This window comes from Neolamprologus brichardi, chromosome 13 (assembly GCF_056152115.1).
Source record: "Neolamprologus brichardi isolate AB-2024 chromosome 13, ASM5615211v1, whole genome shotgun sequence".
Classification (NCBI taxonomy): domain Eukaryota; kingdom Metazoa; phylum Chordata; class Actinopteri; order Cichliformes; family Cichlidae; genus Neolamprologus; species Neolamprologus brichardi.
In genome coordinates, this window is record NC_142116.1 from 21,990,181 (window position 1) to 22,017,162 (window position 26,982).

General features: G+C 42.3%; 1 protein-coding gene across 2 annotated transcripts; it reads right to left on the minus strand.

The window, feature by feature from the left end:
• Window positions 1–262: 262 nt before the first annotated feature.
• LOC102790911 (striatin, calmodulin binding protein) lies at window positions 263–26,973 on the minus strand. Of its 2 annotated transcripts, XM_006806923.2 has the most exons (17): window positions 26,630–26,973; window positions 14,616–14,719; window positions 12,439–12,512; window positions 10,536–10,614; window positions 9,377–9,541; window positions 9,078–9,213; window positions 8,817–8,979; window positions 7,988–8,098; window positions 5,955–6,098; window positions 5,706–5,842; window positions 4,934–5,109; window positions 4,401–4,448; window positions 4,189–4,310; window positions 3,929–4,096; window positions 3,696–3,836; window positions 2,999–3,187; window positions 263–1,827 (listed from the first exon to the last, which is right to left on the minus strand). In XM_006806923.2, the coding sequence occupies exons 1-17, from the start codon at window positions 26,840–26,842 to the stop codon at window positions 1,658–1,660; spliced, it is 2,340 nt and encodes a 779-aa protein (XP_006806986.1). In that variant the 5' UTR covers window positions 26,843–26,973; the 3' UTR covers window positions 263–1,657. The 2 variants fall into 2 exon arrangements, with proteins under 2 accessions (XP_006806986.1, XP_006806987.1); XM_006806924.2 differs by lacking the exon at window positions 7,988–8,098.
• Between the last annotated feature and the right edge of the window lie 9 nt (window positions 26,974–26,982).

The following is a 26,982-nucleotide window of genomic DNA, read 5'->3' on the forward strand; positions in this document are numbered from 1 at the left end:
TACACCCAAGTATGCTAGAGTTTAATGTGAGGCCATTAAACTGCTTGAGTAGGTTTTTCCTTCAGTACAAAAGAAATCCAAGCCTGCTTTAAATAAAACCGTATAGTTACTATACGGTTTTATTAGCATGTACTATACTATAGTATAAAGTAAAAATTGAGGCTCAAGTTGAAGCCCACAGGATAACTGTGACTCCCCCGAGTCTTGGATGGCTCGGGGGAGAGAAAAAAAAAAGTCTGCAAAAAGACCAGCCTCAGCCAAATTAACATTTTACAGCAGGTTTTATTTTGAACATACTTTCATATACAAACCAGTGACTGAGAAAATGGCTCATTTGAAGCTGTACTCTACTCGTACAACATCGTAACTTTTCTTATTACCCTCCTCAGTTTACAGTAAACTGGAATTGCAGGACATTTCTCTTCCCTTGGTGTCGGATGGTCAACTCATTTCAAATAGTCCTAAAGTACTGCACTAATTTCCTGCTAAACACTGGACTACTGTAAATATCTGGACATGATACATCACATTGTAGTTAAGCATGTCCACACGACTGGGGAAAATTACATACAGTACAAGCCATTCACTTCAAACATGAGCAAACTGGCCAAAAATCAGTTAATTATGCCTAACGTTGACATCTAGAACCAAGTTTGAATTGTAATTATATAACCAAGATGGTTTACTTTGGACACATATGTTGGTAATCTTACTTCTGAAGTGTACAATTACTTGAATCTAACAAACAGGCAATATAATTAATGGTTTTTATCACTCTACCAGCTTTGAAATGCACAAAACTGATTCCCCAACCACACTTATCAAAAAGGAGCACTCAAACTCACGCTGCACAGTAAATTTTAAGACTGAATATATATTTTGTTTATTATAAGCATTTGTAATTTTACATCCAATGTTAAAATCAACAACTTTGTGACAACCAGCTCCGATTCGCCGCCATCCCCCTCCCTGTTCCCCGAAAACAAGCTTGTTAAAATAACGTTTTCAAGACCTTTTTAAAGCAAAGGCACATTTGTCAATACGTGTTTTTAAAAAGGAAAATAAAGGCAGGCCAGCAAGCAGAGTCAGTCTGGGAAGCAGACAAAGAGGAAGTGAGAGGCTTCCGTGACAGCTCCAGCGGACCTTCGGTACCCCACGTTTCTGGAACACAACAACACAAAACCTGACTTGGAGTAAAGGGCCCGGACCTGGTTTTGTCTCAGAGGGAAGGTCGAGGGCCTGAGGGATCCGGGGTGAGCGAGAAACCACACGGGCAGAAGAAGAAGACGGGGCTTGAGACTTCATTTCTCCACTTCACGCTCTAACACTTGTCCTGAGCCTCTGAGCTTTCGAGGTTAAATTTGAGTCTGTATGCAGGGGCGCTGTGGCCGGTCACACCCAGGCCTGCCTGGATGGTAGACGGGGGACCAGAAGGGCAGTTCCCCTCCCGACTGGCCTCCCTGCTGACCCTTTCTATGGACAGTCACAGCCCTGCTAGTGGCTACATAGTCTGCAAGTCCGACAGGAGACCAGTGGGCTGGGTGAGGTGGGACTGGATCCCTGCCTGAAGGTCCTTCCTCTGCTGTGTCGCCATTGGTCCCTGATCACGGGAAGATGAGTCAGAGGGCGGGGCTGTGGGGGGAGACGCAGCTCCGCGTCATACAAACACCTTGGCGAGAGCGTCTGCTCCAGCACTAGCAATGTAGCATTTTGACGGATGGAACGCCACATCGTGGATCGATTCCTCAAACTTCTTTCTGTGAGCCGTGAACTCCTGGATGCAGGTTTTACTCTCCAGGTTCCACAGACGGATAGAGCAGTCGTGACCTGTGGAGAAGATGACGAGTGAGAAGAGTTGTAGAAGTGAATCTGCGCGAGTATGAACAGCTTTATGAATAGGGATGGGTACCAGTATCTGGTGCCATTATGGGACCGGTTCTGACATAAACGGTAGTAACCAGACTGAAAAGCAGGGTACATTTCGGTGCTTTTTTTTCCTGAGCTGTCATACACTTTGGATTCTAGCCAATCATTTTACCTTTGCAAGGATAGTAGGCGGGCCCAGGCACGTACGTCTTTTAGAGCAGAGCTACAGATTAAAAATGCCCAAGGCGAAGCGGTCAAAGTCTGGCTGTACTTCACAGCAAAAGATGCAAACTCAGCAGCCTGCAACAAGTGCTTTAAGGTGATACTGTGCAAAGGAAGTAACACCTCAAATCTGATGAAACACCTGGCGACGTATAGCATTTTGTTAAAAGCCGAGAAATGCACCGTATTTGATAGCTTGCTGCGAGACCTCACACCGGGCACATCTACTGTAGGTGTGGTGGCTGTTATCGGACCCGGAGTTAGCAACAGCCCTGCCAGTGTAGCAGAAATGATGACGGATGATGATGGCAGCAGCAGCCGTTCTTCTCTGCGTGAGTAGCTTAATGTTGTCCGTGTGTAATTTACGTTGAGTAGGCTAACCACGTTATTAAATTAACGCATGTAAGGTGAACTAACAAACACCATCGTAGTTACATGCGGCTGTCTTCTTGTTTGATGGCAGATACTCCCTTCACCCTGGCCAAAAAGGCTAAAATGACCAAAGAAAAATTGGAAAACAGTTAAACATGAGAGGTTTTTTGACCAATTTTGTGTTCTCCATTCTTTAAGCACCGGTTCGATTACCGTTTAAGCACCGGCACCGTTTCAAAAGTACCAGTTTGATACTGGTATCGGATAAAACCTAAACGATACCCATCTCTATTTATGAACACTGTTATAAGTAACCCATAACAGTGTTATATAGAATAATCCTTTAATTGTCCCACAAAGGGAAATTTGGTGAAATTTGGTGAATATTTTGAGAATTCTAAACACTGTATATTTTCTTCTAACTTCAGACGCATGTAAAATTCAGCCGACACACTGTTGGGCAAATCCACCTAATAAACCAGAAAATGTTAGTTTTGGTAAATTAAATCTTGGATAGGGAGATTCATAAGGTACTTACTGCCTGACATAAGATAAAGTCCATTAGGGTCCACTGCTAAGCTGGTGACAGCATCCAGATGGGCCACCATGGAGTGAATCAGCTTCCCACTGTTGTTGTCAAAGAACTTGATGTGTCTGTCCTCCTGCGCAGTGATGGTGATGGGTAGAGTGGGATGGCTGAGGACCTTGTTGATGTGAGAGGGAGTGCCTGTTGAAAACAGATGAGCACAATGGACTTTAAAACAGCAGCTATGAGACAGCAGAATAACTAAAGGGATGATCGGTCAGGGGGGAAAAATAAAAAAATATCTCTTTTCAAAAATTTACAAATCAGGGTTCTTGGCATAAATATAAATTATGGATTTACATGCACATGTACAATACAATTTTAGTTTGGTAGACCTCACATAAGTTTTTTGATGCTGAAATACATATTTAGTGTTGTAAAGCACATATTACAAATACTAAACATTAACATCTATCTCCAGATCTTTCTAAAATTAAACTAGTTTGGATAATAAGCAACAGCAGCGTTTTATTGCCTTCAGCCACCACTAGATGTTAGTAAAGAGCCTTTATTATGGCCTTAACATGTCTTCAAAAATAGCTTCAACCCCTGAAAACTTTTACTGGTGATAAGCTTTTAAGGATTTTCCTCCACCGCTATCACACTGTGCTAGTGTTGGTGTGTTAGTGACCAACAGCTCCAAACCTACCTGGCTCCAAATTGGACTCCAGACTGAGAACCAGCTGACGGGTCTCCATGTTGAAGAGGCCGATTTCCCCGTTTGTGAAAGATGTGACCAGATGAGCTGGATCACTGCACACCAGATCTACCGAGGAGGGAATTCCCAGCTCTGGTACAGGAAAAACACAAACAAATTATTTTACCTGCTCAGTTGACAAAATGTTGAAAAATGAGGATAAGCAAGACGAGTAAAGTCAGTACTTTTGTTTTCGTTGAATACTGCGAGGGCAGGTGAGGTGGTGTTGGCGTCCCACAGTCTCACCGTCCCATCCGCGGAGCAGGAGAGAAGGCGCTGGTGTGCGCTGCTGTACACCAAACCCCAAACAGAGTCCGTGTGTCCGCTCAGGGCTCCTCGCAGCACAGATGGATCTGTGAGAGAAATAATAAAGAAGTACTCCATTCAGACATCGTGATCAGATTAGAAAACCCTCAAATTACAACAAAACCCATGAGGCTGTTACCGTATGAGTCGTAGGGGTCGATGTTGGGATTGGGGGTGTTCCAGCACTGAATAGTCCCGTCGACACCGCCGCTGAAACACTGCTCCCCTGTACTGCTCATCGCCACACTCAGTACAGCACCCCTGTGGTGTAAATCATGAATCATCTATTAAACCAGCACTAACACTGAATGTTTTATTCACGTCGTGTTTTGTTTTTGTTGTTTTTTTTACCTGTGAGCCCTGAAAGTGTAGATCGGTTCCACATCTAAAGACGTACTTCTGCAGACAAACAATTTGCATTTTATTATGACATACAGAACTAACCAGCAGAGAATAAATGTCAAAGACTTGATTAAATGCTTTAATGTGCCGTTGCACCACTGAGCTGACATCACACTGTTTAATTGTCTTATTCACAGTAACCGTTCCCCTTAAAAATGACTTCAGCTTCCTAAAATCCAAATCACTACCAGATTGTGTGTGGGCTGCGGAGTTGTGACACGGAATAACAAGTCTTGGGAAGCAGTGTCGTCAGCTCTTTGTCACACATGGGATCGGTTTCCTGTGACTGTATCATGTGACGGCACGGCAACAGAGACAAGCACACTCCTTACGGGCTTCCAGTCAAACAGACGAGCTTTTCTCTTTAATCAGCATCGCTCTGCTGCTGTAGCACGACACGCTGTGCTCAGAGCGTCTGTGCGTTTAATTATTAAAAAACAAAAACCAAGGATGAGGTGATGTCTGAGTAAAGGCATTCGTACTTTTTGGCAGGAGCGGTCTTTTGGAGGTTCCACATCTTGAGCGTGTGGTCTTCTGAAGCGGTGATCAGGACGGGCTCCACGGGATGGAAGGTCAGAGCCCGAATCCCATCAAAATGACTCCTCAGAGTGAATTTGGGGTTCCATGTTTTTCTCATGGCGTCTTTGTTGTTTCCAATCTGAAGAGAAGACGACAGAACTCAGCATCCAATCAGCAGAAAGAACAGCTTCATAAGTATAAGCAGCAGCTCAGAGCAGAGCCACAGTTGGATGTGAAGGATTTTGTTTATTTATTAGCAGCATAAAGTAACAGTTTCATAGATTTATAAAAAAAAAAAAGAAGAAGTATGATTAAAAAAAGCCCTCAAAGGCAGCATAACTGTCACTATTTACTGCTTGTCATGAAAATAACTTAACATCTTTGTTAATTTTTCAGTACTTTGATAAACATCCTTTTTTTGCATAAAATAAACATCAGCTCATCTTAACACAACAACAAAAAAAAAACATGTTATAACCATTTCTGCCGTGCTTTTGGAGCCACGTGACTTATATTATTGCAGTAAATGTGATCTAAAAAGATCTTTTATCTTTATTACATTTTGATGGCAGCAGTTTCTAAAAACAGCTTTTTGATGTGTTTTTCCTCTGTGACTTAGACAATGTTGTTGAGATCAGAGAAAGAAAGCAGGATGTCACATAAGCTAACATAAGGAAGTAGTTTTCTCTGAAGAAGTGGTTCTGTGAGTCTTGATTTCCGCGTTTTCCTACTCACATCGTAGGCGAGACTGTCGGCCTCGTTGGCCACAGTGAGTCCAGCCAGCTCCCCCAGGCCCAGCTCACTCTCCATGGCCTCGTCCGTGCTCATTATGAAAGACTTCCCTGAGGTGGGCGGGAAGGTCAGCGACTCAACTGGGGAAAGAACAAACAATTAAATAAACATGCAACCCCGATAACTTTGTGGGCAATTTTATCCGATCTATTGTTTGACTTCTACATCCTGCAGGTATTTTTTCTGGAGCACCTTCATCCGTTCGGTTTGCATCGTGCTCGTTGAATCGGGGTACGTTGGGCCGGGATTGAGGGGCGGGTGCAGGCTGGATGTGGGATAAGTCCTCTGCATCTCGAAGGTTAGCCAGCATGTCCTGCAGCTTGGATCGGTTGGGCCCTGTTTAGCAAGTCAGGTTAAGAGTTAAAACAAAAAACACACACATAAAAATATTTTGTCAAAAAGCTGCAACTACAGGCTGAAAGAAAGAATGCAGATAAAGATGGAAGGAAGGCAGCATTAAAAGGCAAGAAAATAAATTATAAACTCTGATTGTAAAGGAAGGAAAATGAAGAGAAGCCACCAGAAAAAACCTCGTAAAATGAGAAAAAGAGAAGTTGCTGAGGCGCATTCATCACCAAAGGGTGTGCTGTGTGGAGAGGGTAACTTCAGATAGAGCTGCGTTTTGAGGCGTGATAAGCCCTGTAGTGCTGTTTACTGTGCAGGACTACAGGGCTGCACACATTTCCTAACAGAATTAAACCTGATTGTTCAAGTAAGTCGTTTGACAGTTTTAAAAGTCTCCCTGTGACAGAAAGCAAGACTGCAGGCATCAGCTTAGCTTAGCATACAGTCCGGAAAGAAGGGAAATAGTTGAGCTCAGAGCAGCTGCCAGGGAACCTGCAGAGACTTGAGGTAGTCCCTGGGGATGTGTACGACACGCAAACATGGAAGTGGACTTCTTCTAATCAATTTGCCTTTATACTGGGTGTAAAATATGTTATACATTGTATATATGAGGTTTCAGCAGACCATGGGCTTGTCTATTCACTTGGGAATTGAGCCCATTTTTCAGGGTTTCTGGAATAAACAAAAAGGCAATAAACAGCTAGAGCTAAATGTAATCCCTCTTTTGTTTCAACACATGTTCTGCAAGCAACCGGAGCCTGCTCAAACCAGATGGTCAATAATGAATATGCAGATATCTGTTTATATTAAAAATATTGCCAATGGGAGGAAAGCTCTGTTGACTCTTGCCTGTTGTTTTCATATAATGGTCTCTGAATGGGTCAAACTAACAAAACATAACAGACTAATTAGCTTCAGAGGTGGATGTAGCTCGCTTTCCTTACATTACCGTAGAGGAAGGGCAGCTGTTATGCTGCTTATATCCAACAGATGGATAACAGAGTATATTGATCGTACAATTGAATTCTCAGCCCAGTAGAAATATTTCTCCCCCCCAAATGTCAAACTACTTCTTAAAGTGCCAGATGATCTCATCCACACAGGCACCAAAGTGATAAAGCTCCAACACAGAGCAGGAAAAAAAAGCCAACTGTGTAAAGTGGTGTTACAGTCAAGAGCAGAAGAAAGTGAAGCAAACTTGTTGTTGATCTCATGATTCAATCACAACAGCAGCAAAGCAGAGCGTGGGTCTCAAAACAAATGTGAAATCTAAGAGCTCTCAGTGGCTGAATGGGTCTGAAGTGGGCTGCCATTATGAGAGCTGTAGTATTCAGCTGAGTCACTTCACTGAGTCACTGAAAAAAATAGTGTTTAATTGCCATCAATTTATGGCAGCGGCAAAATTACTCGTTACTGTTGCATCAACATGGCTGACAGATGAGGGTAAAGATGGTGAGGATTATGTTATTATGACTGGAGAAGATACAGAAACAGATGACTGAGGATACTATTGCTGGCCCAGATGGGACACAGATGGACCTATCGTCACGGCTAATTCATTAATCTTATATTTGACAGTGTAGAGGAGAAGATGAATACGGCTATACAGTAAAAAAAAAAAAAAAATGCTTAAATGGGATAAACATGCACTGAGCATAACAATGAGTTTGGACAGGAAAATGATCACCAGAAGACAAAAGAGACATCAGTTTGAAAAGACGAGGAAGACGAGAGACAAAAAGATAAATGAAACTGAGGAGCAGCCAGAGACGGAAATGAAATTTTGTTTTTGATTTTAGGCTTTTTGGCTTAGCTCAGGAAAAGTCAGGCTCTACAAAGAGAGGAGAGGGAGGGAGGCAGCATCGCCCGACAGGACTTACTCTTCACCCCCTTTTTCCCCTTGCGCTCCTTTTTGTACTGCTCCTTGAGTTTGGTTATCAGGCCCGGGTCCACGTCCCAGGCCTCAGAAATGGGACCTTGCTCGTCCTTTTCTACACAGGGAGAACAAAACCAGACCGAGAGGCTGTTGAGGAACTGGCCTGATTTGCCTTGCAGGGCCAAGGCTCATGCTCTCCTGGAGGCTTCCCTCAGGAGAGCAGAGGGTCTGAGGTGAGCATCTTTGACATTGCATAACTGGGAGCAGCATTATCAGGCATCTCTTTTAATCTACTCACGATTTCTTTTCCAGTCTATGTAAAAGTAATGGCAGGGTTGTTAATGTCATGTGGCGGGTTCTCAGTGCTAAATCTGACCAGAAAAATCATCCCATGCATAGTCTAGTGTACTGACTTTGGGTTTACAGATGACTCAACACTAAGATCTGTGGTCAGAGTCAAAGAAAACACCTCAGCATGACATTAAGCCCAGTTTTTTTGATCAGTGAGATACACCGGGAAAACACACACAGGAGTGGGATGCACACTGTGGTCACAGGTTGGCTGGCTATGGGAACACACGGTGGAAAGGATAAGAAACTATGATTAAACATAAACTCCCAACATCATGACTAATGACCACAGCATGATATGTGAATGACAAGTACTCCATGAACGGTCACCAAACTGAAAACAAGATCTTTACATTTACTCACAGATAATACAAAAAGGAAACATTTTGATATCATAACTACTCTAATTGTATCTATAGTGTCTGGCTAATAGTGTCATCCACTCCAAACTCCGATCTGTTGGTGATTAACGTGCAACTCACCCCAGTCTGTGCCGTCCCCGGTGCCTCTAGTCTCTGGCGAGGTGTCCATCTCGTCAGGACTAGACAGGAAGTCGAAGCCCTTCATCACTTCCTCTGTGTCAGGGTCCTCAGTGGTGTCCATACTGGCGGGCGACGTAGACGATGCGGGCTTCTTCCTGATGATCTGCAGGGAAATCATTGCCGGCCATTGTTAATAGTATAGTAACAACTTCTGCAAAAACACGTGAGAACAGAAGGTGGGAAGGTCGACTGGTTTCTTACCGTCCTCGATTCCACGTTAGTCCTGTCTTTCCCCTCGCTCTCCTCTTCCTCGTCTTCATCGCTGAACTCAGCAGCTGCATTCTCAATGAACTTGAAGGCTTCCAGTACAGCGCTGGTGTCAGAGAGCTCCGTTTTCCTGTTGAGTGAGAATGCTTCATGCATTAAACACACAGCTGCACTAACTATGCTTTTAAAGCAAGCCTTTCAATTCCATTATATCAGCTTTATTTGACTTTCATTTTCAGTCATTCTGTGATATACAAGGAGTGTTTAGACACCCTTAAAGGGTGTATGCTCACCCTCTGGTGCCCTTTGTTGTTGCGTCTGTCCCGTTGACCAAAGGCTCGGTGCTCGTGCGTTCACCTGTCCTTCCAGCTCCATCCCCGGCTAGTCCTAGCAGTGCTCGGACTCGCTGGGACTTTACATCTAAGATGGTGTCTGTGTAGCCCACCTCCTGTAGGTACCTGGAACAAAGTAAGAGAATTTAAATATGGATGCATATGGTTTCCCCCAAGTTTTTAAGTAATATTTGTGCAGCAGTAAAGTCCTGCAGTGACGCAAAGAAAGATAAATTAACCCGGCTGCGTTACTTTTACTGTCTTGACCTCACCATGAAAGACACAAAAGCACTTCTCGCTGTTAAAAATGTCCTCTAACAGTCAACAGTCTCACCACGACAAGCTACTCATCAGATATTACACCTACCCTGTGGGGACGCAGAAGAAGCTTTAGCAATTTGAGCGGGCAACTGACTGAAAGGGAGGGGTGTTTTAGCACATTATTGATCTGTCCCATGACACGGACTCGTGAATAAATTGGCTGCATCATCAGGCATGTTGGGGCAGATGATGTGTGAGGCTGCCTGATGGTGTCTGGTTTATTTACAATGACAGACTAGAGAGCAGGATGATAGGATAACCACACTCTTGAGTGTGCTGGGTGCACCAGAGGAAAGGAAACACACGGAGCAGGTAATGATGGCTGCTGGCCATGTGAGGGAGCCCTTTCCCACACTTTCTTTTTTGGCCCATAGTAAGTAGACTGACACAAGGGTCAAATATTTCAGAGAAATGTAACCAGAGGTTGGAAATTGATTAGACTTGACTTTCTGCTTATTGGTCCCATTCTACGTGTTTCTACAAAAGGTTTTCAGTTTTCTCGGTTCCGACTTTGAACACAGTGTAGAAACAGCAGAAAAAAGGTGTGCATGTGACTCAGGGAAAGGCTGTCATGAGTTTGACGTAACTGATTTGCAATGTGCAACTGCCAGGGAAAAAAAAGTGCCTCCAGCAATGATTAAGCAATTAATAAGCTTGGAAGCACACCATTCCAGTGATTTGGACATTTCAGTTCTCAACAGAAGACGTCGATTTCAGTGCAGTTAATTTTAGCGAGTTTAGTAGGTTTCTGGGTTGAACACCGTTTTTTTGATCGAGGTTTAAAAGCGCGTGCACTCACTGTCTGAGGAGCTGACGGCCTTGTTTCCAGGACAGCTGATTGTTGAGCGATCCAGAAGTCTCGTTCTCATTGGCCTCGTCTGGAGAGAGACGAGGAGGACACAAATCAGGGCAGCACAAACAGACTTTATTTCCACTCTGTAAACACGACCAAGACATTCCTAAATCACAGCAACCATACACTCACGTACTCAGTTTCTTTCAGTCTATAAAAGGTTAAATACACTTATAGAGAAAAGAGTATGGTTTCTCTTTGAATCGTTCCAGTGAAAACGAGTTGATTTATTAATAAACTCACTTAAAAAAAAAAATAAATAAAACAAAAGAGCTTTAAACAAAATATTTACATCCTTTAACTCTTGTTTTTGTTCATTTGACAAACTGGATTTTGATGCTGCTTTGACTTTAAAATGGATTTTCAAAAACTCACTATCACCAGCTTTTTCTGTGACGTTAAAGCAAAACATTTGATGTCGTGTGATGAATTCTGACGCCGCTGAAACGACTCGTCTCTGCTCCACCCGTCTCATGACATACTAGAAAGATCAACAACGTGTGCTGGTGCTTCCAGCATCCAGCCCGACACGCTCTGTCTTTCTATGACAAACGATGAAGGTTTTCAAAGCTCACTTTGATACTTTAAGTCAACAGTCCGTTGGCGAGTCATCTGGGAATTTTGCATGGAGCACAGAGACATGTTAATGAGGTTTAGACTGGGTGGGAGAGTGTGCGTATTTATGTGCGTTGCAGGGTGGAATTGGCAGGGCAGAGAGATGAGGGTGCCTTAAAAACTGGGTCATGCCTAATTCAAGAGGGTGACGAGCGGGCAGGTGTGCCACCACACCAGCAACACCTCCCACTTCTCGTCTCTCACTCCCCCCCGCCCCCATCAACCAACACCTCTCCCCTTCACCTCCTCTCATTCATCAACACTTCAAGGGCTCGGGTGCTTTGAAGAGCTCTGATGAATAGAGATGAGATGCTGAGATGAGGAGAGGAGAGGAAATATCCCAATCTGACTTAACGATGGCAGTGAACCCAAACATGAGAGGCCAATTAAACTATAATAATATAACAAGAAACAGGTAGCATGCAGATTTCAGAGTGATGCTGCTGTTAAATAAGGTAAAGGAAAACACGCTAGAGATGGAGAACTGATGCCCAGCATCAAAGATTAATTTGTGCGAATTCTTCTAACTTGGTTTTGGTGGGATTTAGTCATGCAAAGAGATTTGGTTGCATTTCCTGGAATTCTTGGATGTACGTTCCCAAGCATCGAGCTCATTTTCCAACAACCGTGTGGCTGCTTTCCATCAGCAGGTTGAACTAGAAATGGCTACATTTTCACATTTCTACGCTCTTAAGGACTTCTTATCTATGTTGAGCTGAGAGGGACTTGCACCCCTCACTTCAACACTAGTAGCTTTCATTGTGTTTAAAGCATTAAAGAAACACAGCATTAAAGAAAAGCAGTCATTTTCATTACAGCTTACCAAGCAGATTAACAAATAAGTTAACAGGAAAAGGAGCACATTCTCGCAGTTGTGAGGCTACGGCAAGGTAATACTTGTGCTGTTTGAAAAACTCATTACTGATTTACTGTTTCAGCTCCAATTACATTGTTTCTGGAAATCGGTTTTCCAGAAACAATGTCACTGTCACCCTGAATAATCCTAACCATTTCTCAGGGACTGGTGAATGAAATATTTGTACTATGGCAACGAAACCTAATCTTTCACTATTCAGGAACTTCTGAACAGATCTATCGAGACTAACAAGATTCAACACGATTGCAGGAGCTTCGCATGCGTAACCATCCTGTCACCAGAGGTATGTGAACTCAACAATCACAGTAATTTAGTGTGAGGAGGTGGAGCTGGCCGTTTGGGTCTCCATGGACTTACCCGAGTCATAGCTTGGAGGCTTCATGTCACCTTGGTTTAACTCTGTCCCATATTTTAACTTGTGGTACTTGGCTCTGGGAGTAAAAGAGAGAAAGAAGAAAAAAGGGGGACACAGGCAAATAAGTAAACAGGATTGATCAGAAACGGCCCGAAAAAGCTATTTAAAAAACTCATTATGCACAATATTTGCATAATAAGCTCCCAAGGTCGGCTCAGCTGCAACTTGTTCTACTTCTCACAGACCGGTTAGCTTAAACAAGAGGCACACTTGTAATAGGAACGTAAGACAGTGTGTACCGAATCATTAAATAGCATATTTCTGACAATATAGAAAACAGGACTGCTTTGAACTCGAATTTCCAGCATTTATCGGCTCATCGTAGTCTCCTGTATACAAGTGAACATATTCAAATTAAATTATTTGAATGTTTAGAGAAAAATAAGGAAACAGGTAAATATTCACATTTGAGCAGCTGAAACTAGTAAATCTGTGAGTCTTTTTTTTTTTTATATACCAAAAAAGACGACTTAACAATCAGTTTTCCAGTTGCTGTTCAAAAAGGATAAACATTAATGCAGTTTAGACATACAGTGATGACATCACAGTTTCAGGTGATTCAGCTTTCACAATAATGACGTGAAGTTTCTTCCCGGGTTTCAAACGCATCCACAACAGTGGTAAAGAGTCGACACAAGGAGAGCTTTCCAACCACTCATGTCTGTGATTCAGAGGAACCATCACACGAGAGCGGTGTGAAGCAACCCCCATCAAAATCTAATTCATTTTAAATTGGGTACATCCTACATTCAGAAAGCCATTCCTGATATTGCTTTGAGATACCCTCGGAGACATGACCGGTTGCTTAGCAACCAGGCAAAGTGGTAGTAATTCTGGGTTAAGTGTTGCTCCAGAGGCAACGTCTGTAGTGATCTCACTGGAGAAAAGTAGACAAATACATGCTGCAAACAGCCAGAAGAAGATTTGACGCTCAAACCCAGAATGATGCTCCTCGCAGAGCGCATGGAGGCAAAATATAACTAACCTCTGAGCTGACCTGAGGAACGAGAAGGTGCTAACCCATTCTGACACCTGTCTAACTCAGTTGTGTTAAGGCCCTCATTAGCCTACACAATCTCCCTGCTCCCAGATCTAATTATGATACCTGCAGCCAGCCACTTCATTTGTTACCTACCCCAGTTTTCACTTTCTTGTGTTTAACCTTTACTTATCCAGGGAGGACTCTGCTCACTGTCTTGGTTCAGCAATGCTTCTTCAGCTCACGGGTTTCAAACACAATCAGAGCCTTCGACTGTCAGCCACAGAGCAGTTACATACATCCTGTGTGGTTGCTGAGACAGTGATCCGAGTGTCTGGCTACATAAAGAATGCACTAAATCACACTTACAAAAATCCAGAGGCCTATTTTATCAGTTTCAAGACGGTTAATTCTTCAAGCCCCGCTGGGGTAATGTGCTCGGTGGCTTAGAGACACTTTAATAGAGATGTGTAGACATCACTGACATCTCTGTTCCAGTGTGCAGCCATGCTTCAAAGAAAAAGGGAAATGCAAAGTGTTGTCACCACCACTACTACTGCATCGCCCTTTCGTCTTAGAAAGAACGTGCCAACGGTGACCTCGCCTTTGGTAGAGAGAGGACTCCTCTCTCCTTCCAATTCTGTCCTCCTGCTGGGGACCGTGCAGCCATGAGCATCTGACAGCATACAAAGCATTCATGCCAACACTTGCTCTCAACTGGAGACATAACACCAGCTGGACTCGGGGGAATCTCTCTGGCACTCTGCTTCTGCTGACACCAGCTGAGACATCAGACTGGGACAGAGAAAATAAGAGAAAATTGGGAAAGGAAAAAAAAAAAAAAAAAAAAAAGGCAAAGAAAGCCCACTACTCTTTAAGCATCAGTTTAGCTCCGTGGCTGAGCAGGCGACACGGCATATGGCTGAAACACAGCAGTTTGAATTTTTATCAACAAATCCAACGTGATGCTTTGTTGACCAGTGAGAATCTGACACAGCTACGGTACCCCTTAAAACAGTCTCAGTGGCAGGAACTTTTTTTTTATTATAAAACCTGAAAACACTGCATTTGTTGGAGACTTGCTGAGGTATGTGTGTGCTGTGGGTGGGCTGCAGAAGCAGTGGGTGGTAGGGCACTCACCTCTCTTGCTTCAGCGCATACTCGAGCATTTTGATCCTTCTGACAAGGTCTTTCTTCAAGTTCTCCTGGCCTTTCCTTTCCCCCTGCAGGAAGGCGATTTGGGCCTGAAAACACAAAAATAGGATTGTCAGTAAAGAGCTGAGAGATTTACAGTGGTTGTGTTTATAAATAGAGCTGACGTCTCAGAGGTTTTGGCATCTTAGATATTAGTTAACAACATCAAAGAGATTTTCAGATGTTGCCTCCGTGAGGCAACATCTGAAAACAACTTCTTTTGTCAAGACTAAAATAGGATGATGTCAAATCAATGTGTGTGGCATGATGGGAAATACAAAGCCTATCTGTACTTTTCTATTTTAATCTAACCTCCTCACTCCCCCCACGCGGCAACCGTCCCCCTCCCTCTCCACACCACTGTCTCTCTTCACTAACAGGCAGCAGCTGTTGACGCACTCTGTCTGAGTCAGCGTTACATTACATTGCCGGGTACCACACGCGTGCGGCCATGTGTGCACACATACACACTCGCAATGACAGCGGTAGACGGAAACTCACGGTGTAGCATACAGTACATGAGCTGCAGCAAGGGCACTAAAAACAATATCCAGTGTGAAGTGTTTTGCTTTGTAAAGAAATTTTTAAAAACAAAAAAGGAAAAAGAATTATCAAGAGAGGTAAAATTACTCTATATGGTTGTATTTTATCAACCTCATTATGCCTTTTCATCCATTAAAGCAAAGCTGGTATGGTTTTCACCTTTTGAGTCCACCATGCACGTCCTCATGACTAAATATTGTCCTGGTGACACCGACATTAGCAGGAATCATCAGAGGACTTTGGCAGGTGTTTATTTGTCCGTCTGTGGGCAAAGTCTTTAAACCACGCAAGATACAGGCACAAAACACAGAGGTTTATTTAAGAAGAAATTCAAGGTAAAATACAATCCAGCCTCAGTCTGATGATTTGATGACCCAAGCCTGATGTGTCTTCATCTGGCATGCACAATATTTTTGAAGACAATTAGGTGATTAATTTAGAGAACTCATTGAGATTGCAGCTCAAGTAATTCCATCACAAGATGGTTTCTAGTCTTTTATTATTAGATAGCCCCTGTGTTTTTATGTGGTTTTAACAAACTCAATTATTGTGAGGCTGGAGAATGAAAATCATTTTAAACACAGGAAAAAGGCTGTAAAAAGTCACAGATCCTGTAGAGAATTACAGTATCCCCCCCGAGTTTTAGCCAAATTAGCAGGCGCTTCCTTCTGGTTTTGTTCTGTAATAATGCCATGCGTGTCTAAATGAAAGAAAACGCTCGATAGCATACATTATAATTTGTGAGGGAAAAAAATGTCAGTGTTCTTCCCAGCTTAAAGATTCACGTTTTGTTTAAGCGTGTATTAAATCCTTATAAATATGCCTTCCACTAAATATAGTCACAGGAGCCAAATAAAAGATAAACCAAACAGACACAGTCCATCAGACATTACGAGGTTACAGCAAGCCGGGCAAATGACTCTTAAAAGCTGCTAAAGTGTGTAAAGGCTGTGCTGTTTACAGAGAGGATGAGAATGCCGCCGTTTCCATTTCACTGCTATAATAAAATTGCTGTAGAATCCATCTCAGTTGCTAAATGATCACAAGAAAAACAAGAAGCACAAGAAGGGATTTAAGTGCCTCTGTGTAGCTAGGAAGAGATGACAAAATTAACTAGAGCAACGTTTAAAATCATTAACACAACCTGAACAGCATCATGAAGGTTGATATGTTGCAAAGAAAGATGGAAAGCAGGAGCACAAGTCTGACTGCTCCTGTGTTTAACTTCAAAAAGAAGACGACAATTCCCTCTAAAAACATCCAAGCTCACATCTTAAGGGGATGGCTATTAACTTGTTTCCCTGCATTTCACTCTACATGCAGAGGATGGTGCGAGTTTGAGTGGGTTGTATCACAGTTTCACATGGATAGCAAGTAGCGCTGCTGCAGCTACTGTTGCCTGCAACAATGAGTCATGACAGCACTTCAATCTGCCTCGAATTATTATGAGCATTTCCTTCATCTCTCCATCACCACAGTCATCTGTAGATGAACTCATCAAAACCAGCCTGCTGTTGTGCAAGTGCAATTACACCTTAGAGTATTTGTCCTCAGTGTGACAGTGCAAACAGCATAGAGTTCAGCTAGGATCAGTCACGTGATGATAGTGTACACATGCTTTGCTTCTGAAAGCTGGGTAAGCAGCCACTCTACCTCATACCACTCTAACCATAATATCTACACAGTCTCCAGTTCCTTAATCAGCTTGTTTTATGTGCATTGATCGATAGCTGCATCCGTAGTAATGTATTCGGGACTGACAACAACAATATTAACTTTTACTCATCCTTGAGCCACTATGGATGTTGATGGACGGACAAACAAACAAAAAAAACTATTAAACTTTTACTTATTTTCTCATATTCATATATTGTTATGGTGGATCCAGGTGGATGTGCATCCAGCATAGCCAGTGTAGAGAATGATGAGTGTACACGTTACACCTGGTGCTACTTCAGAGTGTCTTAGGTCAACTGAGAACAGCTGGATTTTTGGCTAGGCTAATGCTCAAAGACGAGGATGCCCAATCTATAAAGGGCGATGCTGAGGAGTCAGAACTGCAAGCTTTAGTAACGTCGTGTCACTGAAGTGTTTGTCTTGTGTTGATGTTCAGCTGAATGACTTGTTATTGCAGTTCCAGTGAAGACAAAGGCCATATTTACTGCTCAGCTAAGCTGCTCTATAACTCAACTAAATCTTCCAAAGCGCGCATAAGAGAGAAAGAAAATGATATACAAATACTTGCAGAATAACATTTTACTTGACATGTTACCTTCAATATGCCCAGGCAGCAGAAGATTTCTATTTCAGTCCACATTTCAGAGCTTAGACACAAGAGCTATAGACACAATGTCACACCGTTATGTGAGCAGGTAAAGGGTGTAAGATTTTCTCAGCAGTGATGCTCTGCTGTAACCTTTGATGCATGTATGGGTTTGTGTTGTTCATTCTTATCATTCCAATCAGATTCATGCTAAGATGTGGACAACAGGAGGAGGCAGGGCTGTAAAGCAACTAATTACCTGGTGGAAAACCAGGTGAGAGGGCAGCAAATCAGAAGAATGTAGTTATAAAGGACGGAGGGGGAAAAGGCTTCTTTCAAAGAGAGTAAGATCTGAGGAGATGCGCAAAGCTTCAGCATAAATTAAATACAAATTATTTTATGCTCTGAATCATGTAAAGCTACTCTAGTAGAGTCCAAGAATAAAAACATGGAGCTGTCCAAGAACAAAACAGGCTCATAAAAAGGTTCACGATGAAAGTAAAATAATAGAGTGTAGAGGACTAGAGAAAATTCCAGTAAAGTCCAAATCATACACCTCACAAAAGAGACAGTAAGCCCTTATTTATCAGATGAAACAGAGATTTGTCCCTGCGGGTGGACTGATGATCAGGTTTGTAGGTATGACAGAAGGAAAAGAGTGGCGTCAATGATGACTTAATAAATGGCTTTTGCACAGAAACACAGAAATGATCATGGGATGAGAAAGGACACAAATAAGGAATTAGAAAACTACTGCATCAGGAAAATCATCACAGCTTGGCTGGCTCTTAAAATAAGTTATACTGTTTAGACTGGCTTGAATCGAAGTATCAGTAGCGATCACTGCTTCAGGGCACTGAAACTGGATAACGAGTAAAAGGGTCCACTTACAACTTCATTAAGCTAATTTTGGAGCTATTTTCCATTTAATGGCTCTCATATCGAGTGCATCTGGTCTTTATTTGCTGAAGCAAAAAAGTACATTTCAATTAAAATGTGTCACGACTGCTTCAGTGGAGAAAAACAGCTCAATTGTTTCCACAATGGCAGCAAAGGCAAGGCCACACAGTGAAGTCCTATCAGATCCAAAACGATGACAAAGTGTAAGAACAACTCCAAAGGCTGTTATTTCACTCCGGCTCAATTCACTGTCTAATGTTCCACCGCAGATGAAACTGTACATCTGTGCTGCTTGAGATAGCAAGTGTCCATTCACTCCCGTATCCACATGAAGCGCTGGCCCAGGGACCCCTGGAGTCCTGCCGTGCCAGAGATAGAGAAGAGTGCGTCTCTGTGAATCTCTGGCTCGCCATCTCTTCTCCATCAAACATTAACCTTGGGAGGAATGCAATGAGTCAACTCTGGCCATAAAGAGACACAGGAAGCATTTAATTCCCGGCCTCACACTGACTGCATTATTGCGCTGCTGGATAAGGGCTCCTTAGTGTGTCTGAGCAAGAGACATGTAGAATGGGGTATGCATCTAGAGCGCTGGGCTTTTCAGAGACAGGAAAAGGAGGCAGAAGAGATTGGCTAATGCTAGGATAGAGAGGAAAATAAACAACAGCCACTAACCTCTAGATCCTGGTAAGCAGCACTGGTAAGATGGTTGGCTAGCATTAATCTCTTCTGTTTTGAATAAATCTATTCTAAATTTAATTAGTAAAATAAGGAAACATGGACAGGTAGCAGCTTTCACTGCTACTCTACTTCTATATGAAAATATATCTAAGATACAGGTCTACTTTATTCTCTTAGAGTATTTAAAGTAGATACTGATTTTATAATCTTGCAGTATCATTTAGTTTGATGGCAGTCAAATGTGGCTGCCATACCATTTACAAGAAAAATGTCTCGCTTCTTCATTTCTAACCTTACCACACTTGCATGACACTAACAAGAATTAAAAGGTGGATTACTTAACCACACAGTGTTGGCAATGAATGAAAGACAACAGAAGCATAAGGAAAACAATTCTGTCAAATGTCTTCTTCTGCCTTTCAACTTCATTTTCAGTCAATGAATGTATGATGACTGCCAACCCCATTTCCACAAAATTTAATTAAACAAGGCTTTCAAGTCTACGATTTGCGAATGCCAGACATGTTTTCTTCCAGACTAGTTCTGCGTCACAGTCAAAGACGTCCGCAAAACAATGAGTCTATTTAATCAACACAGTGAACAGTGTGAAAAATCCTTCAGCAAGGCTGAGCTCATCACACGAAAAAAGAAATTTGCCGGATATTAATGCATATTTTCGTGAGTAACCACATGTAACCACATGCAAAAGAACAGCCACGCAGGCTGGACCTCCAGCCGCAGCCTGAGAAGGTGGGGGCATGGGGGGGGGGGGGGGGGGGGGGGGGGGGTGTAAATCCCAAGTTTACAATTCAAACAACTTTTCTTTTAGGGAACACCGGATTTACTCTCACCATCACCACAAACCAGAGAGCAACGTGATGCCTTTCCCGATAACTAGCCAAGTACATTCCACGCATGCCCCAAAAGGAAGAGAGGAGAAAAAAGAAAGAAAGAAAGGAGCCAAAGAACAGAAGAAGCAGCAGGACAGAGGAGCTGGGGCTAATGTAATGTGGCTACAGCAAATAAACATGAGCTCTTTGTGTCTAAAACAGCTCATCTGGAAAAGAATGAATCTTTGGTATTTGCACCTACTATTTCGAAACACAAGCCTCTCGTTTACATGGACACTTTGTCAGAAAACTATTCATACTGAAGTGCAAAACAGATATTATGACTCAAGATGTTGTTGGTTGGATTTGCTCCAACCTGCAATGTTTACTAAATCCTCAGTTCATGTAATATTCTATAGCTATACTATTACTAAAAGGTATCCAAGTTTAAGACCTTTCTGATACCACACTGAATTATTTGGTACCCTTTCAACATAAAGCAAAGTGTAAAGGTCACAGTCATTATTACAACACATTTTTGCATGGTCTTTGCAAACCCAGCACAAAAAAGTACAGAGAACTCAAAACTCAGTATTGCATTGATACACAAGTAAGGAAATCAACACTGATCACTTACCGACTTGCAACATTGGGTGTATTAAAGAATTGTGGACAGATATATTAGGGACAGTGACCACAGCTTAGATATAAAGTCAACTTTTATAAGTCCCTTTGTTGCAGTTGTACATTAAGGTTGAGTCTAGCTGAAGTATTCTTTTTACTATCCTAATGCTAACACCAGTTGCACAACCCTTTAGCCGCCTCCTCCACTCAGCATGCCAAAGGTGACTTAAGTGTTTGCATTATGACAGCTCTTTCCACACCCGCTCACTTCCAGTCAGACAGCACCTTTTAAAAGGCTGCAAACAAACTGCATATATTTCAAATTCAGAGCTCATGTGCATGAGTAGAGACTCAGAAATGCTTTGATGAGCAGCTTAGCATCAGTCTGTCCAAACTGTGGTGTAGATTTCTGCTTATTTTTCTGGAATATCTCTTGCCTCCCACCTTTTGTACAACACCCAGAAATCAAAAGACAAATAATCAAACTGGCAGAAGCTGCTTCAAGTCAAAAACACATCGTTTTCACTTGAGCTCCATTTTACACTTAAACCATCATCAAGCTCATGTGGAGCCGACGCCATGGTGCTACCTCGGAGGGTGCAAACACAAGCCTTTTTTGTTGGGCTTCTTAAGGACAAGGGTGCTGCATCCCATGTTTCTGCATTAATATTACATAAGCCTCGCGGTGCACATGCAGACACGAACACATGCAGGCGAAAAGCTACATTTTTTCCAAACATCAGCATTTTCTCTGACAAACAGGTTGTACGGCTTTAAGGTGTTGTCTTTGTGGAACTGCATGTACTTGCAGAGATCAGCACAAACAGCAGCTTAACAAGGATGAAGAGTGTGATGATGTTCAAAGTCTGAAAGAGGCAATTTTAAGACAGAGTTACTAAAAAGAAAAGAGCCTGCGGGACTGAAAGGTCTGTGTCGTCCCCGTTTTCTATATTACTTTGGTTTAAAGCTAGTTTGACACAGTTTTGACTTAATTTTCAGACGTATGCAGCGTTATCATTTCTTGTATAAACTATAATGTAATGCAAAATGTGCTGGTGGATAAAATATGAGTAGAAGTTTTAGAAAAGTGCTACTCTAATTTGCTTTAAAGACAGGGAGAGAAGCATTTCAAATAAAAAAGGCAAAATGACAGACCAGATTACATCGCATTGTCACCACATTACATCGAGACAACAGCAATTTGATCTGGTGAGTACACCAATTTACAACTCTGACAAACTGCTGACCTCAAATTTACAATAACACGAAAGGAGACGGGCGACTTTGTGGTACAACCAGGCAGCTCTCCCGCACACCCACGTAGGCAGATGAAGGCTGTAAGTGTGAATGGAGGAAGGAGAAGGGAATTAACAAGCCAACAGAGAAGGGCTCTGGTGTCAGTCCAACGGTGGCAGCGGAGCAAAGCTCAGAGGGCCGGGCTTTAGTTAATAAACACAGATCCAGTCGGGCTCTTTCACAGGAAAAACACAATCCCCTTTAAACTACTCATTACATTACAAGGGAACATTTCATACGAGGTGTCGATAGCTGCCTTCTCAGTCTGTGAGATCTTAAAAATGTGCACAGTGTTTCTTTGGGAGCCCAAGTTTCCTCTGCCAGTTTCAGAAGGCAAGGATATTGAGAAACCAGTACTTATACTACCATATTCTTGGATGGAAGCACGTACTTTTTGTACTTTCCCACTCAGAGGCGCACACTGAGAGGGCAAAAATAGCTTCAGCTTGGGGGTGGACATAGTATCGACTCAGGAATGACGGTGACTCCCATTTCTGAATTTTTGAATGCCACGGCATGCTTGTGTAGATGTTTGTGCACAGTTCGGTCCTTCTTTTTGCTGCACCATTGAGTTAAATATGCCTCAGGTTTTGCCATTAGTAAAAGTAAACACAACATCACGGTGATAAGTCATCTACCGGAGGCAGGGTAAATCTAGGCTGCTGCCGTCTACAAGGAGTGGAGTAATCAAATAGCACGAGACGCATAATAATCTTATTCATGGTAAAAGCTTTTGGTGCAGAAATACAAGAGATGCTTCTATACTGTGAAGACAGCCCACGTTTCAGTGTGCACCCACATGAAGCCATCCAACACCCTGTGTCACCTTCAACCTTCTCCTGGTGTCAAATTATGGCTGCTGACAAATACTTCTGGCAAGGAGATACTCCACGGAGCAGGGATTTCCCCATAACTGGAGAGCTAAGGGAGCACAGTGGATGGCCTGTACAGGAAGTCATTTTGATTCAAATTCAATCATCATAACTGAAATAGATCAGCAGTAATCAGCGCAACAGGGTGATGAGAGCTAAATCAATATAGCAATATGAATACGATTTTTCCCCCTCTTTCTAAATGACAGATCGCTCTTACAATATGAAAATTGTATGTAAAGATCCTGGTAAATAACCAAAGGTCAGTTCAGTTTACTGGCCCCTTCTCTATCATTCAAATTAAAAACCAGCTAAACAAAACAGGCAAACCCCTCCGCTAGTTTCAGTGCCAACATAAAGCTACTCTGACCGATCCGATGGCAATTTGAGTGACTGTTCAAGCGTTCAACTGGAAAGTAATTATCAGACCACTGACTAATTAAAAAACAGAAAAATCAATCAACTCTTTTCCATGGTATATAATATCAATAAACTCTTTACACCGATAGACACAATCCATGGCTCCTATTCATGCTGGATACTGTAAAGCTGTCTTCTGGTTAATTCTATCTGTTTGCATCATCCACTTCCAGGTTTTTATAACCTATTATAACTTAGACACCAACCCTTGTAGGGACTGGATTAGCAGGAAAAATAGGAAAACTGGGGGGAGCCGCTACAGCTCACCTGGTCGAGCAGGTGACCCAGTCCTTGTTGCAGCATCCTAGGCTGTTTCCTGACCATAATTCCTCCTCACTTTCCTGTCTACTCTACATCTATATGTGTATCAGATTACTAGATAATATCCAAATTCAAGTTTTAGGCTATCAGAAGTTACATTTTATCTTAACATATTTCTGTGGTTGACAACAAGCATTCTGTGGTATTGAGATAACTCAGAAAACTATGATAAATTCATTATGCTCACAACTGCCTTAGCAAAACACTTCCTAGTGTACGCAACATTAGATTTCACTGCTAAAATAACCCTTTGACATTGTGGAAAATTATATTTTTAGCTAGCTAGCTGCATTTTGTTACCATTTCAGTCCTCGTTTGCATATCGTGGTGCCGCCCGTTTCCACTCCAGTGGCTACAGTTTTCTGCACAGGACGCTTGAGCTCCATCACTATACATTTGAAGAATTTACACTGAAAAAGTGGTGGATATTCTTTCCAGTCATTTAGGCAGGTTCATTGGTTGTTAGTTGCATCCTCAGCAATTAAAAAAATGCATGTATTTGCTGTATTTCTATTATAAACTCTAAATTGAGTATCTTTGGGAATTTTTACAGCGGCTCTGATAATAGGAAAGGTGGACAATGTAACAATCAAGAGTTTTTGTACATAATTTAAAAAGATTTATTAAGTAGAAATGAAATAACGATTATTCGGAGTTATTGTCATCGACTGTTATTGCCAAGATAACATACTAAAGAATAACTAGAGCTGTAACCTATGACCACCAGCTCAACAAATCACCTCGACTGAGTCAGTCCACTTCTTACCAATGATTACTTTGCTGTAGTCAAACCATGAACGTATGATGTACAGCAGCAGGAAAGGTTGGGTAGAGGAGAACAGTTTCTGTGCAGCTCCAGTAAAGAGGAGTGGCTCTGAGCATGACCTAACAGGCTGGCTGGACAACATTCCTACAGTACAAGTCCTGGGTTTGCCTTCCTCCCAAACAGTGACATAAAACACAGCTCCAACTGTCTGCCATTCATTGACTACACCACCAGTAATAAAAAAAAAAAAGGAACAAGGAATCCTGAGAGGTGATGAAACCGCTACAAGTACAACCTTGTCAAAACTTGTAAAGATCTCATATAAGATTTGAGTCTACAGCTAAAAGAAAGACATTGTGCAGATGAGATGATGAACACTATGAGAGGTATGTTGCAGTCGGATAAGGTGGAGAAGAAACAAATGCACTGTTGATGCTGCTTGGTATCTTCCATCAAGGCTCTAGGTCCACAACAGCCTTTCATTATTCATGCATGTCTATTTATGCTCATTTAAATGACTTGCTATCCTTTCTTCCTCACTGTGCCTCTTTTCCTGAAAGTTAACTCATCAAGCCCCTCTATTGGAAAAAGTTACGTATATCTGTGGAATAAGCAGGTGTTCCTCAAGGGCACAGCAAGGTTACTCTCCATGTGGAAGATTTGTAATATGTTAGTCATTGTTTATAATCCAATATAGTGAAATATTACCACTGAAAGACATTAAGGTTAACAGCAATGGTCACAATAGACAAACTATAGGATTTATTTTAACCAGATACATCCTGTGCCACAAGGATCAGAGCACAAACATGACAAATCCAAAAGTTGCCAATTGTCTGGTGCAGATCGAATGATTTTCAAAGGATTAACCAGCCTGGCGTTACGTATGACAAAAACAAGAACTCAAACTGAGCGCGCACTTTTTGCCGCCACAAATAAGCCACCTAAAGAGCCATACAGCAGCCTCTCTGTGCTTCACCGCAGTTGTTGCAGCTCCTTCGCTGATAAGCTTGCTTCATGACAGCACACAGGAAGCTCAATGCCTCAGCCAGACTCAAAGTGCCGCATGACGCTGATGACTCAAAACCCTACTACACTGATGAGGGTACGTCACCAGTTTAGAAACAATGCCGTGTCTCCCTCTCCTCCCTTTGTTAGCTGAGGTCAGTAAATCCATGGAGCTTCCTGCTGCAAAAATCACAGAAAGTTCAGTTTGGGATCCAGCAGCTGCCCCCCCACAGCCAGGTCAAAATATTGGAAAGAAAAACACATCTTTTAAACATTAGGTACAGTGACAAGAGCACATCTACAATAAGCTGCCCTCTCAACTCCTAGTTAAAAAGAATAGTCTGGTGGAAAGAGCCCAAAATCATTTTAAACAGACCAAAAAAAAAAAAAAAATCCAATAAGGCTTCGTGTATTATAACCATTACTCCTGGAAGCCAGTATAGTCAGCATGGGTTAATTATTCACCTGCATCCATAGTGAGAAAATTCAAATTCTAGTCTTACTGAGAATCTCAAGAAAATGAACTTTGTCAGACATCAATTCCTCGTTTAAGCAAACTCACCACTAAAGATCCCAGCTTGCATCAGGTTTGCAGATTAACAAAATTATAGTTCATGGGACGAAAAAACTGCTTTGCTCCTAAAATAAAATATAACAAAGCAGGAAAGTAAAACAATCCGCGAATAATTTATCCGGTTGCCAATCATGGAGATATCCCCACACACAATTTTGTAATTTATTTTTTTAATTTAACCTTTATTTTTTACAGGAGACTCAGTGACTCATTTACAAGAGAGACCTGTTCGATCTGTAAGAGAAACGCCGTGGAGTGTTTTAAATTCAGGGATCAGGAGTGGCTTTACATGGCAGCTAGCTTACGATAAGATTCATAAACAAGACATAGTTACTGCACTATCTTGTGTAGTCTGTGCCGTCTGTCAGCACTGGCAGCTCCCGAAAGATCAGAGCATAAAAGAAACCTGCTGTTATCTCTCCACAGCATTTTTTTTTTTATATTGGGACTGGGAATAAAGCACGATTCAAACAAACACAGGGTGATAATAGATTTAGCTCGAAATAGCAAGTAGCCATAGTTTACGTTTCACATGAACTATTTTGTCATTAAATCTAGCAATTACCTTGGTTTTAAACTGATATATTATCATATTGAAAAACGCCTAAAGCGAGTTTATCAAACTATAAAAGTAGAGGGTAAGTTTCGTGGTTTTCGCCACAGTAAATAGGTCGCAAACAGTCGTCGTGCAGCTGGCTGAGAGGGGCGCTGCAGCTCGTTTAGCCTCTGAACTACAGCTAGCAAGCTAACCGTTAGCCCGAACAATCAAACACACAAACTCAACGTGAGTTACTAGAAAAGGCCAGCCCTGGTAATGCCGCTAATATGTTGTCGTGTACAGAAAAAAATGCAGCTTTTTTACCTGTAATTCGGCTCGTTCCACCTCCCATTGTGCCCTTTCTACTTCGAAACGGGCCCATTCGTGCTGCAGGAAGTGCAAGATCCCCGGGATACTGTACTGCGCCCTAGCCGCCTCCCCAGCGTCGCCATCGGGCAGAGGTCCTTTTCCACCGCCGGGTAAAATAGAGTTGTTATTATTGTTGAAGAACACGCCGGGCCCCGCCTGTTCATCCATGGCCGGGCTCGGTGGAAAGCTTGGTCCGTTGTCTCGCTGACTCGATGTGCTATATATCAGCGGAAGGGTAAAAAACCTATTGACGGCGTTCCGTCTCCTCGGCTCGGGGGAATGAACTCACTTTCTGACAGCTAGCTGTC